Here is a 14,485-nt window from a genome sequence, read left to right as displayed (position 1 = left end):
ACTTGGATAAAGGGTTAAACCTAGTATATAATTTCTTGGTATCTTTAATTTATACTATAACCAAGTGTAAAAACTTCCAAAGTTAAAATATTTTTGGACACATTGAGATAATGGAATGAGGACTTCTCAGAGCAATAACAGAAGGTGAAGTTCCTGGAAAAAGAGGAAGGAGTACACCGTCAATAAGATTGATGGTGTGTGCGTGTGTGGAGTGACTGATCGTCAGAGAGTTGAAGCCTCCAGAAAAGCATACCACAGGACTACATGGCAAGGCCTGATGTGGCACACCACCAAGCATCGGAGTAACCATACAGTATCTGTGGATGCCCAGTGACCACAGAGAAATTCTAGTAATCAGATAAATCGGAGGTTGCTTTCTATGGAATCAACCCAAGAGTCTGCATGCTGTTCAATTTAAATATTATTATTATTTAAATTGAACAGCCTGACTCCAGGGAGTCAGAGACTCATCTAGGGAAGCCACATACTACACACATACCACCTATCATACTTATTCTTGAATTCATTCATACTGCTTGCACTCACAACATCCAATAGCAATCCATTCCAATCATGCACCACTCTCTGAGAGAAAAATCTAGCCCTTACACCCTTCTTGGCGGCCTTCATTCTCAGCTTCCAGGGATGCCTCTTGTTCTTTCTCCACCATCCATAAATTGAAAAATTCCATCAACTGAAATCTTGTATGATCCTTTCAGATGTTTGTAAGTCTCAATCATATTACCCCCTCTTTCTCCTGTTTGCTAGTGTCTGCAGTCTCCAAATTCTCAATCTGTCTTCATAATCAGTATTCCACAATCCTGATATAATTTCTAACACTCTCCTTGGTACTCTTTCAGACCACCCTCGTATAATGCTATGCATTATGGGAAGGGTCTCACTAACATGAGATTATGTCGAAAAATAAAAATAATTTTGAAATTATAAATTCGTTTTTTCATTGTTAGGCCGAGAACTTTTCAGACCACCCATGTATACAAGTCCACATTGCCCAAACCAACATGCAACATCGCCTTCAGTGGTGCAAACAGCATATACAGCGGGATATGGAAGATTGGAAAGTTATGGAGTGACAAATCACGCTGCACCTTCTATTGAGAAAATGGATGGGTGTGAGGGATGCCCAGCACCACGCAAACATCTCTTACCAGAGTGTGTAACCCCAAATATTAAATTCGGAGATGGCAGTATGATGGTTCTGTTTCTCCCTGATTTGGCCTCAGGCCTCTACTTCTGGTGCCACTAACACTGAACTCTGAGCGATATCTGAACATTCTGGACAATGCAATGAGTCCTACTTTGTGGCATATCTATGGAACTGGACATTGTCTCCTTCTGCAAAACAATGCACTGTGTCAAAAGTCTGCTGCTGTAACTGTGATTTGTGGATATTAACGTCAGCACATTTGACTGGCCTCCACAAAGCCCTGATTTCAACCCTATTGAACATCTGTGGGATGAACTGTAGCATCAGGTGAGGTCAAGGGACATCTGCCCCACAACAGTTCAGGATCTCATTACATGCCCACAAATAGAATGGTCAAAAATTCCCATTGATCAATATCATATACTTGTGAAAAGTATACCCCGTAGTATTGCTGCAGTCAACACAGCAAAAGAAGGTCCTAAATCTTATTAAGGTAGGTTTTTTGTTCATCACACTACGGTGTCTGTTGACTTCATTCCAAGCAGTGTGTGTGTGTGTGTGTGTACACACACACACACACACACACATATACAATTCATAATGATAAGAGATACCTTGAAGATTGACATGGTGGAAGCTCCATATAGTAGTAAGTTACCCCTACATTGCACCAATGTGTAATAAATCTTGCAACCTTTTGTGTGAGGGTCTGATATATTAAAAAGTTGAAGCATCGAGTAATGTATACTACTACTACTCACTGTAGACATTAATATTTAAAAGACCATGTGTGACCACTGCCCAGTAGTTTTAAAATTGCTGACGAAGTTGTTCTAAGCAATTGGGAAAATTTAAAGTGTTAAGAAACTGAATAAATGGGAAATAATGATGGTTAGAGAAACCAGGTATACTTCCAGATCCTTTACATTGCATCCCTAGAATTGATATGTGTATGTTTATGCACAATTTTTTGGATGAGCTATGCCATGTATTGATAACCAGGAATATTATTATATAGATAATTTGCAAAATTTTTAAGAATGAAATCAACTAACCTGCCAAAATTTGCTGGAAGATATTCTAAAAAGGTATCATTCAGGTATAGCTCTTCAAGATTAATAAGTTGAGTGACTCCTTCTGGCAACCTTATTTGGTAACAAAATGAACCAAAAAATTTATTATATACAATATGACTAATCAGCAAAGTCCAATTAATGAAATATTTTATTTTCACATTTTAAATCCCATAACTGTATTTTGTGATTTAAAATGTGATCACATAACTAGTAATTAAGAAGGTATATATATATATGCAACACAAATATATGCATTTCTTATACTTCAAAGATGGCAGAATCTTCTTCCACTGCAACTATTATTATTAGAGACACTTAATACATTTATGTACACAAAAATGAGAGTTGGTGTGTTAATTAAAAACTTGTGAATGGTCATGTAATTTAGCATTTGTGTAAAATTGGTGATTTTTATCTGTTTTATTGTATTTTTTCATTAGAACATTAGTGTATTATAGTGTATTAGTATAGATTTTCATGTTTTTAGAATATTTAGTGTATTTATAACATTTTTATTGTGATATTGTTGGCATGTCACCAATGTGATGAACAATTGCAACAAAGACAATGTTGTCCGGCAATTTGAATTTGTGGGATTTTATTCAGTGCAGTGTGTAAGAAAAGTATTCATTGAGAAAAACGGAAGATATATATTCAAGAAATTATATTATTAGGAGGAAATTGAAACTGGAGAGAGAGAGTATGTATTAAGTGTTTCAAAGGTGACTGTCTGTTAGGTGACACAAATACTGACGGTAAGACAGAAAATGTTATTAATGTCGAATGTGCGGCCATGGAAACAGAGAACAAAATTGATATAAATAAAGAAAATGCATACTTAAATGTTATCCTTCATAAGACAAAGACGAAATTAAAAACTGCAGAAGCTGCAAGAGATTAGCGGGCTGAAAAGAGAAAGAAACAGGTATTAGGCATAATAAAGACTGACCAAACAAACAAGAAAAACAAGTTAAGGAGAAAATTATGTATGGAGATTCAATGATCAGGGGAGTGCATAATGAAAGTGTGACAAAATCCTGATTCCCAGGTGCAAAAATTCACAATATTAGCCACGTGATCTGGATGCAAAAAGGTAAGTCAAAGGAAATGATTCTCTTGGTTGGTACAAATGATTTGAGAGGCAAAAAATATTCTATGAGGGAGGATGTAAAGGAGTTGTTAGAAGAAGCAAAACTGAAGAGCAAGAAGATGAAGATTGCAAGTCTCCTAACACACTATGATAGTGGTGAACTGAGGAGGGCATTGGCTAGCTAACGAGACTAAATGAAGGTCGTGCAGAAAGAATGATATAGGATATGTGGATCTGTGGTCTGTATTTGATGGAAAGAAGGATTTGTGTAGAGTGCTGGACTGCGTCTAAATGGTTTTGGTGTTAGGTGTCTAGAAAGAGCTTTGTTCACCAAGCATGCTGAAGCACAAATTCAGGAAAATTCAAGCAATTAGGGTGGAAGCAGGTGAGTCTGTGTAAAGGCACCCATGAGGCAAATGAGTGTGAGAATGACCAAGTGCAGAATCTAGTCTCTCAAGCAAAAAATATTGAATAGGTAGTCAATTCAGGAAATAAAGGTGCATAGAAGTCTAAAGGGATGCTACAGTTGCTATATACTAATGCCATAAGTATCAGGAACAAGAGGGAGGAGTTTTTGGCATTGATTAGTGCAACCTTGCCAAAAGTTATAAGCATTAGTGAGACTTGGCTAACAGCAGATGATGTAGTTATAGGGACTGAATGTGAAAGGTTTAATATTTTCAGAAAAGATAGAGAAGAAAGGATGATGGGGAGGAAGGGTTATATACAGTTTGTTATTGCTATAGACCAGGGAGTTCCGGAATGATCTGGAAGACATGCATCGCCAAATAAGAATGAGTACAGGTCAAGTGATTATTATGGAGGGACTTCAACTATGGAGATATAAACGAAGGAAGAAAGATCACATAGCAGTAAGGTAACAGAATTTATACACCTACTAAAAGATAATTACTTATGGCAGCATGTGATGGAGGGGACTAGGGTGCAAGGGTATTGGACCTGGTCATAGGATCAGAAGAGTTATCCATAACAAAGATGACCAGATTGCCTCCAATTGGTGAAAGTGACCATGTGGTCTTTACTTGGAAGACTGAACAACGTAAGGAATATTCTGTCAAGAAGGGGTACAGGTGGAACTACAAGGCAGGAACTACAAGACAGGTGATTGTGAGAAGCTTAAGAAACTGTCATGGTATAAAACACAGCAGGGTAAGGATGTTAGCAGTGTATGGGATATAGTTAAGGGCCATCTAGAGGAACAGTATTAAATTGTATACCTAGGGTAAGGGTTAATGAGGTAGGAGTTAGATGGATGAGTAATATCACTAAGCATGAGTTGCAGAAGAAGAAAATGCTATGGAGCACACACAAAGAGAAAGGTGACCAGCAAACTCATTAAGTATAAGGCTCACGGAAAAAAGGAGACCAGCATTGCAAGGAAAGCAAAATCAGATTAAGAGAAGAATCTAGCCAAGCAGGCTAAAGGAAACACCAAAGAGTTTTTCATTACGAGACAAGTAAAAGAAAGAATGATTATGGAATATCAACCTTAATAAGTGATGATGGTCATGAGGAAAGAGAAGCAGATAAAATAGTTTGGTTACTGAGTGACCACTTTGCAAGGGTATATCATCCTAGTGAGGTTACTGCTTTTACCCATGTGACAGGCACTAATGTGGGATTAGACGGGATATCAGCTAGGGTTTTGTGAGAACGTGCAAGGGAACTCGCGATGTCTTTGATGAGGTTCTTTAAGTCTCAGCTCTGGTAGAGTTCCAAGGGAGTTGAAAGAGGGCAAAATTATTCCTTTGCATAAAGGAGATTCTAAGACTGCAGCAATAAATTATAGACCAATCAGTATCTCAGGTACAGCGATAAAGAAAACATTCAAAAAGAAAACAATTTTTTCTTTTTGAACAAAGAAAAAATTGTTCAAAAAGAGAATTCAAGAATGGGTAGATAAAAATATAATACTGTATGAGGGTCAACATGGCTTTGTGAAGTCATTATGCCTTAGAAATTTACTAACTTTTTATATCAAGTAACAGCTGAGTTGGAGATAAAGGAAATGGCTACACGATAATTTTGCTAGATTTTGCAAAGGCATTTAACCGAATACTACATGAAGCTCTGTTGTGCAAATTAGAACAAATGGGGATGGATGTGACACTGGTTAAGTGGGTTAAGGGTGGCTACTGAACAGATATCAAAAAGAGGTATATGGAAGGGCAGAATCAAGGACAGGTGACTAGTGGTGTACCGCAAGGTTCAGTGCTGAGCCATTGCTGTTTAATTTATACATAAATGATACAGGAAATAATCTGAAAGAAAATATTCAGTTCTTTGCTGATGAAGCGAAACTAGGTAGAATAATAGTTAATCAAGGCAATGTGGAGAACTTGCATAATGATTTAAGTAGACTGTCAGAGTGGGCAAAAGATAACAGATGTCAGTTTGATGTGGAGAATTGTAAAGTTATACATTTTGGGATAAATAGATTACAAGCCGTGTATCACAAAGATACACTATACTCCAGGAAATAAATGAAGCTAGAGATTTAAGGGTGGTGGTAGATAGGGAGTTAAAGTTTAGAGGACATATTGCTAAGGTTGTTATGGTAGTCAATAAGATTACTTGGCTATTGAAGACCACATTAACAAGTAGAGATAAGGAAGTTGTTATTCCTCTTTATAAGGTCTTGTTATGCCCACATCTGGATTACTATGCTCATGTCTGGTCCCCTGGGTTTCTTGGGGATTCAGAAACAAGTGACCAAGATGAGTAGCTTGTGGAATGTTTCCTATGAGGATAGATTGAGGATGTGTATTGCAAAAGTTGGCTGATAGGAGAAAAAGAGGGAGATGTAGAAACATTTCAGTTACTTAAAGGGTTTTATGGGATTGTTGCAGGGGAAATGTTTCAGTACTTGGTTAGAAGGGTCAGACCAAGGGGTCCCCTGGAAGTTGAATAAAGGTGTGGTTAGTAGGGATGCGAGGACTAGATTTTTTGAGAATGAGTGGAATGGGAGAGTTGTGAATGAGTGGAATGGGTTACCAGAGTCAATTGTGCATGCTTTGTTAATTAATTCAAGGAAAGGTATGATAGATTGTGTGGATAGACTGGATCTTCCGCAATAGGCCTTTGGACTCCATGGAGGTGCCCGTATAATAATAATAACTACATTGTTACAACAGCTCATATATAAATAAATAGCACAAAAGTATGATTTACAAAAGCAGAATTTTCACCTACACAATTTACAAGACTGTATATTATATATTACTAACACAAAAATGTTTTTTATATAAATTCTAAATATTGATATCCTTGTTCAAATTATAAGCTGTGAACCAACCATATGCTAAGATATGATAGTTGATCATAAATTTCTGAAAGGATGTCACAGAATATCAGTCGATGGAATTTTTCATTATAAGAAAATTGGGGAAAGAACAAGGGAGCATCCATGCAAGCTGAGCTTTGTGTGCAGTTACGAAAGCTTGAGAGCTAGATTTCTCTTTCACAGAGCTGTGAGTGGGTGGAACACTGAATAAACTTGCCCAGTGGGTAGCATGCAACAAATCATCTCATGCTTTCTTTTGCATAAGAACTTTTATATTGGCATGGTAAATTTAAATTAATAAATGGGTAGTGAATTATATTTCAACCAAAGCTGAGACATGATCAATTAGCATATGAATGGCACATTTAATATGTGCCATTCATATGCTAATTGACATAATTTTGTGCTATTCATTTAATGAATAGCACAAAAGCATGATTTACAAAAGCAGAATTTTCACCTACACAATTTAGAAGACTGTATATATTACTAACACAAAAATGTTTTTTTATATAAATTCTAAATATTTCTTTTGCATAAGAACTTTTATATTGGCATGGTAAATTTAAATTAATGGGTAGTGAATTATATTTCAACCAAAGCTGAGACATGATCAATTAGCATATGAATGGCACATTTAAGGAGAAAAAGTACACGAAGCAAAGTATTTTGAAATAGTATTTTTGTCATTGACTTAGATGTGAAATAAATTTATTAAAATTAGTTGTTAGAGGTCAATTATAATTTTGTATGAGCTGTCAAATGTTGAGATGCTGGCATTGTTTACATTAAGACAATTTGTTATGGTGTCACACTGACAAGAGAAATAAAGTTACATTACCTGTGTCATGGAAGTGACTAAATGAACTTACCTCAATGCATATAAGATTGTAAAATGAACAACTATTATACTTTCTGCTACTTTCATTTTGAAATTGTAATTAAATAAGCTTTCCTGCACTATGAAACTAACTCTAGCACAGCATCAAAAGCAGTAATTGGTGCACAATGGTGGACTGAAGCAAAAGTTGCTTTACTGTATTTTTCTACTGCACAGAAGTGAAAAGAACATTACTGATTGCTAAGAATTTGGCTGTTTGGAAGGTAGGAAAAGAACACAGCAGGAGAAACAGTGCAGAGTTTCTGCCTTCAATATACAGGGTGTTCGGGATAAATTTGACATATTTATAATTAATTATATTTTTCCGTAAGTTACATGTATTAACACACACTTCTCTTCATTTAAAAGTTTGGACCCTTCTTCATTCATATACAAGATGTCAGAAAGGATGGATAGCTGGAACCCACCTGAATCATGGAAGAGAATAACTTGTATCATGATGATTCGTGCCCGCCATCAAAATAAGGATATTACGACTGCTGCCCAATGCTCCCTGAATACAGTAAAAACAATCAGGCATGAACTAGAGACTTGCAATGGTGACTACGAGGATGTAGCAAGAAGAAAGATCCCTAGCAGACGATCTGATTGCGTTCGTACAGCAGAATTCCTCGCAAATCTGCAGGAACAGGTGTTGAAGAACCCTGGCATTGGAATTCGGGCTTTGTTCGTGGAGTTGCTAACTGTAGTCAAGCCCTGGATAACAAGGGTAGCCAATGGTAGGCCGTATGTATGGCAGCAGGATTCGGCCCCTTGCCACACCTCTGGGAAAAGTCAAAAATGGTTGTCTGAAAATTTCTACGACTTCACCAGTCCAAATGTTTGGCCTCCAAACTCCCCAGACCTTAACCCCATGGATTATTTTGTATGGGGCGCAGTTGAAAAAGACACCAATCGCACTTCCAGTAATACAAAAGCCCAGTTAATGGATAAAATTAAAACAGTTTTTGCGGCCCTTCCCAGGGAGACTGTAGCATCAGCTTGTTCGAGGTTCCGAAGCAGAATTGAAGCTGTGATCGATGCTAATGGTGGTTATTTTGAGTAAATCTTGTTGATAGTATTGTAATTAACTCTGCCTGTAATGTTTTTTTGTCAATTCATTAAATTTAATAGATACAAAGAAGATTTTCTTTTTCTTTACGAAACTGTCAAATTTATCCCGAACACCCTGTATATATATGAAGGCTGAACACAAATTAGAAGAAAATTTTAAAATGGAAGCCTGACAGAGGATATCCCTTAAAGCAGACATAAGTGAAGTCTTTAAGATTATAATCATATAGAATTTGATTTTCAGTTAAAGCTGATACAAAGTTTTATTGCTCTCTAATTCATATAGAAATTGGCCCAGTAAAATTTATTTAGGATTCTTAGTCTTAGAAGTTATTGAAATTGTTGATATGGTTTAGTTATTTCTTTAGAGGCTTATATATATATAATGGAAAGTTGTTCTGAAGTGATAAAACTGTTAAGGTTTTCAGTAGTTTATTTAATGGAGCTTGCTGCTACTCTCATAAAGATGGTGAAGTAACTGAAGTATCTTGGATGCAGACAAGACGTAAACAGTACCAACATCTCAACACTGAGATCATACAACATTATAATTAACCTCTAAACTCAAATTTTAATAAATTTATTTCACATCTAAGCAACACTTCAGTAGCCAATGAAAAAAAAAAAAATCTCATTTGTCTTGTCTGTGATATAAGAAAAGAAAAATGCTTAACACCTATACAAAATAATTCCTTATTAACTAATTCATTTTTATATTTTTAATTTGTGGGTATATCTGAATTTCAATAGATATCCTACAATACACTCAGTAATTAATTCTGTCCATCTTTCATCTAATAATCTTCTAATGTGACAAACTAATTTCCACTTACATGCTTTGTTCATTGCAAAGTGGAGATTCTGTCAACCCATTTCTGAAAGCAAGCCCTAACCAACTTTTTCAAAGTCTTCATATCCACTCCAGAGATACTAAAAGGTCAGCAGTTGGATACATTAGCCTCTTTGCACCACCCTTATGTAATGGGATTACAATACTTTCCACTCCTGTAGAATATTCCCCGTTCTGAGACTCGAATTGGCCAGTTCAGCTGAACACTCTTAGCATCCGTGATGCTATCTCATCAGTTCCTGTTGCTGAATTCTTATTCAGTTTGTGCAACAGATCTAATACCTCCTACTCATACACCTGATTTTTTTTCATTCAGTAAGTACAATGTTGCATACACCGGGTTGATGGCTTTTAGCAAAATGAGCATTCATTTGTTGAACAACCTCTTCTGTATCTGTCACCCTTGCACTATCAGCATTCAGTAGTTATTTTTTCACATTCATTCTTTCTTTTACTTTTGGCATAACAACAGAAATCTTTGGAATTGTCTTTAGTTTACAAAGCCAGTTTCTTTTCATACTTAGACTTAGCTTTCCATACAACAGTTGTAACTTTTCTGGATTGCTGCTGATAATTTTCATGATGGACATCTTTATGCACAGTATTCCTTACCACATCATCCTTTTCTTGTGAATTTTTCGTTGATAAGATTACACATCCATTTGACTCCTAACCTATTTATTCTTCAAACTCTAGGAACACATTCTAATATTGCATCATTTAAGTATTTTTTTAAACACTGCCCATATCCTTCCCATCTAACAATATCATGCTGCAGAATTCATAAACTTAGCCACTTCTCGAGTGAGTACTGCATCGTCATTGTCACAAACTGGAGGCAGAATAATCATATCTAACTGATATCCCCTCTGCACGGTTAGCTTAGTGTCTATGCACTTCGCAACTAGATGCCTGGAGAAGGAGTGTCCTAGGTTCAATTCCCGTCGACGACTTGAGGAGCTTAGGGATCTTTTTCAGCCATAGCCAAGTTATCCGGTCTTGGGCGTGGTCCAAGACCGGATAACACAGGACAAACTGGCCTCGTGTACACACAGGCTACAGTCATAGGATATATTCCTTGGAAGTTTATTTTTCACTTGGTTAGACTATAATAAATTTAGTTTAATCTTTTATCCAAGTGTAAGCAAACAAAGTTTGCGCCTGAAAATATCTTTAGGACCGAGGTAAGGTGGTGCAACATACAAGTGTAAGCAAACTTTATTTGCTTACACTTAGATAAAGGATTACACTAAATTTATTATGATATAGTCCTTAACCCCTCATTAGGAGGGCTCAACCAGTCCTAATGAGGGACCCCCACATGAATAAAAAAAAAACTGACATTCCCTTTGAGGTTATAATCAAATCTAACACTTTTACCTCGAGTTTCTTCTGTCATATGGTGGAAGTTGTGCACAATAGCTCAATAAATTCAGTTTCATTCTTCTCATGAAATTTTACTGCTACTCAATCAATTTTTGGATAATTAAAATCCCCATTATGATTAGTCTTTTCACACCCATCGTATTTAATTGATGTATTTCTTCGTAAGTAGCAACTGATCCACTAGGTCTGTAAAAACACCCCACTATGTATTTGATCTCGTTAACCTCCACCTCGCACCAGATGTGGGTGCTCTGATATACATCAGAGAGAAGATATAACACAGCCAGATATACACAACATTTATTAATCTTGGGGGGGGGGGGGGGATACCTGACAAAAATCTTAGCTGAATCCTTTTATCATTGTTACACAGTAATCACAATTCATTATTAAGAAATTATAGAAACTACCGTTTTATAGGAAAACTTCAGTTTAATGCAAACCAAACTAATCACCCGACATTTCTTGACACTTCATATCAAGGTCATCATCTGGAGTATATATACAATGAAACAAACTAAGATACAGTCCACATAATATGTTTAAGTCGCACTAATGTCAACCATTAACACTACTGGCCTAATATATGTGAAAAAAAAAAGCTAGTCCTGTTATCTGTTTGTTTACAAATCATGAAATATTTAAAAGACAGGAAAATTTTATAGATGGTGGCTAATAGGGACTAAAATTATTGCTTACAGTCCTAAAAAAAGGGATTCGCTGCAGAACTTACTTGAAGTAACTTATGTCCATCCTGATTTGTAGAATTTTTATGCCACCATTATTGTTTAAACTAGGATGGTTGATCAAAATTTCACAGGCGTCCTTGAATTTCCAATCATACCAGGTTTTTGAATGATGTAAGGAACAGGTGCCGTTCCAATAAATTTGGTATAGGGAATTAAGAGTGTGATCCAAGAGGCCTGCTTTACCAAAATTGTTAAATTTAATGTGTCATTTGTGTTCTTTTTACAGATTGGAACTGTGCATCCAGTTTCACCAATATATGGTAAGTTACAGGTGCAATGGATTTGGTATACACAGGGTATGCAAACATTGTATATATTGGGGGTGGGTCCTTGGAGGAGTTAAACTTTTTTTTTTTTTTTTTTTATAGGCAGTTGAAAAGTAGTATTGAGATGGTAATGGAGTAGAATTTATTTTATCTGATAACTAACGTATGGGATAGGTATGATTTTAATGTAATCTATATTATTTGCACTTTTTGGTTAAGTGTTATGAAGAATTTTATCGATGGTATTTATGCTATAGCCATTGTTTATAAATGTCCTAATTTTAGGCTCACGCGTAGACCGACTATTGCTAATAATTTGTAATTTTTGTTTAAGTGCTTGTTCATTAGAGTAAATTGTTACAGTTCTGTTTTTGAAGGTGTTGATGACTCCAAGTTTGTGTGAAGGGTGGTGGTAAGAGTTAGCATATATATATATATATATATATATATTGGCAGTATGTGTAGGTTTGCAGTAGGCATTGAAGGATAGACTACCTGAGGGAAAATATGGGACCAGTGTATCAAGGAAAGGAAGTCACTTTTCATTTCTAATTTCAATGGTAAATTGTATGCGCTCGTTATTTGTTCAAGTGACTCGCAAGGCAAGTTTGGCAGGCCGTGTGGCCAGATAAGGAAAACTTTGTCAATGTATCAAAGCCAAACTGTAGGTTTTAAAGTAAAGGAATCTGTGTGTTGCTCAAATTCTTCCATATAAAAGTTAGCATTTATGGAGGGGGGGGTAGTAGTGGTTAAGCCATGGCTGTACATTCTTTTTTGTAGGTAGCAATAATTTTGCACTGGAACGTAGTATGTGGGCAAAGTGAGCCATATTATCAGTAATTATATCGGAGCCATATTATTGCTAATTTCCAGGAAAGATAATAAAGGTAATCTATTTCTTCAACTATCGGATGAAACAGAATGTTATGTTTGTGAACTTCCAGAACCCCATAATTTCTGGGAGAGTGCATTTAATGTGGTAACAATTTTTTATAGTCTGATGGCGAACAAGTGACAGACTTAAGTAATTTGACAGTATTATTTTCTTAACCCTGTTAGTTGAACTATAGTTCACAAATTGATAAAGGATATCAGAGACTAACTGATTCATTTGGTAAAGGTAAGCAGATCTGTTTAAATGACTAAAGCATTACCTTTGTCATAAACATATCCTTACTAGCTTTTAATGACATGACAGTTGCTAGTTCTGTTTTGGTGAGATTGCTATAGACAGCTTTTGTATTATTCAAATCATTACAGGTTTCTAAACAAATTTTTTTTATCAGCAATGTAATTTAATGCCTCTTTCAATGCAGTATATAACATTGTTTATTAACAGTTCGAGGTGTTACTGCAAAGTTTATACCTTTATTAAGATGTTCAGTTATTTAGGGTGTTGTAAGATAGGTTGATCACATGGCTGTTACTTGCATGTGGTTAGTTGCTCCTTACCTCCCTTGTATGTGATTAGCTGCTTCTAGAGTGACATGCTGGAAAACAGATATCCTGATTGGTTAAATTAGTACAATTGGCATGCAAATTTCACTGTTTTAATAAATGAAATTTGGCTATAAGTTCTTTATTACTTTCCAGATCTCCTGGATAAAAACTATGTTCCACCACAGTAAATTCAAAACAGAAAGTGTTTTTAGAATCTGAGGTAGCACTCAGAAATCAACCAAATTTTAATAAATATGGTTGCATAAAACTTCACAAAATTTGGGAAACATTAATTATCAGAGATCCCACTTTACGTCCTAGGCCACCTACAAATGCCCTCCTAGATAGGACTTTCAAGTCACCCACGTGTTTCACTTAGTATTGTGTTGTATTTGAGTGTGTGTTACAAGAGTTATTTGATATCACTGAAGATGTCTCAGTGACTGAAGCAAAATATTGGAAGCATTAAAATTAGTTTTAACCCTTTCCTAGTGCTGTAAATATTCCATTAAACCTTCAATGTGATGAAAAACTTGGAGTCATGCACCCTCAAAAACAGCGCTATAACAATTCACCTCTAATGAACCTCTTCAACAAGAATTACAAATTACTAGCAATACATTTATAAACAATGGCTATAGCAAAAAAATATTATGAATAATTACTAAAATAAAGAGCCAAAAGTCTTCAGTTTGGTGATATAAAATTATATAAGCAAAGTGAATAATAGACCCAGCATTATTTCAAAGCTGAATGTAGAAACTGTGAAAGTTTCATAAGGTAAGTTGACCAGAGAGCTTACAGGAATACTCCCCATCATTCACGAGTTGCCTTAATGCGGACTACTTAGAAAACATAGGTGAATATAAATATTCTTATTTATATATATATATATACATTATATGTAGAAAAGGTGAATATATAGATGCTTGGGTGGCACCTATGTCTTTTAGGTGGTCCACACTAAGGCAACTCATGAATGCAAGGGAGTGTATTCTCGTAAGATCTCTGACTTACCTTACAAAACTTTCAGTTACTACATCCGGCTTTGAAATAATGCTGGATCTAATATCCACTTTGCTTATATATTATCAATAAAATTCTTCATAAAACTTCAGAAAAAGCATATAATATATATTGCAGTAAAACCATAGCTGTCCCAAACTTTACAGGATTTATCAGATGAAGTAAATTCCACACAA

The 14,485-nt window shown here is 35.7% G+C and overlaps 1 protein-coding gene across 3 annotated transcripts in view; it reads right to left on the bottom strand.

Annotated features, from left to right (window-relative positions):
• LOC150097438 (uncharacterized) overlaps window positions 1–14,485 on the bottom strand; it is an 857,342-nt gene that overhangs the window by 682,880 nt on the left and 159,977 nt on the right. For all 3 annotated transcript variants that reach the window (XM_090406999.1, XM_090407000.1, XM_090407001.1), the window contains exon 5: window positions 2,224–2,313. In XM_090406999.1, coding sequence (XP_090263125.1) covers window positions 2,224–2,313 — 90 coding nt within the window. The remainder of the gene's footprint in view (window positions 1–2,223; window positions 2,314–14,485) is intronic.

Source organism: Typopeltis vanoorti, chromosome 17 (assembly GCF_054136105.1).
Source record: "Typopeltis vanoorti isolate ZY-2024b chromosome 17, IOZ_Tvanoo_1.0, whole genome shotgun sequence".
Taxonomy (NCBI): domain Eukaryota; kingdom Metazoa; phylum Arthropoda; class Arachnida; order Uropygi; family Thelyphonidae; genus Typopeltis; species Typopeltis vanoorti.
This window is presented reverse-complemented; position numbering and strand designations above follow the sequence as displayed.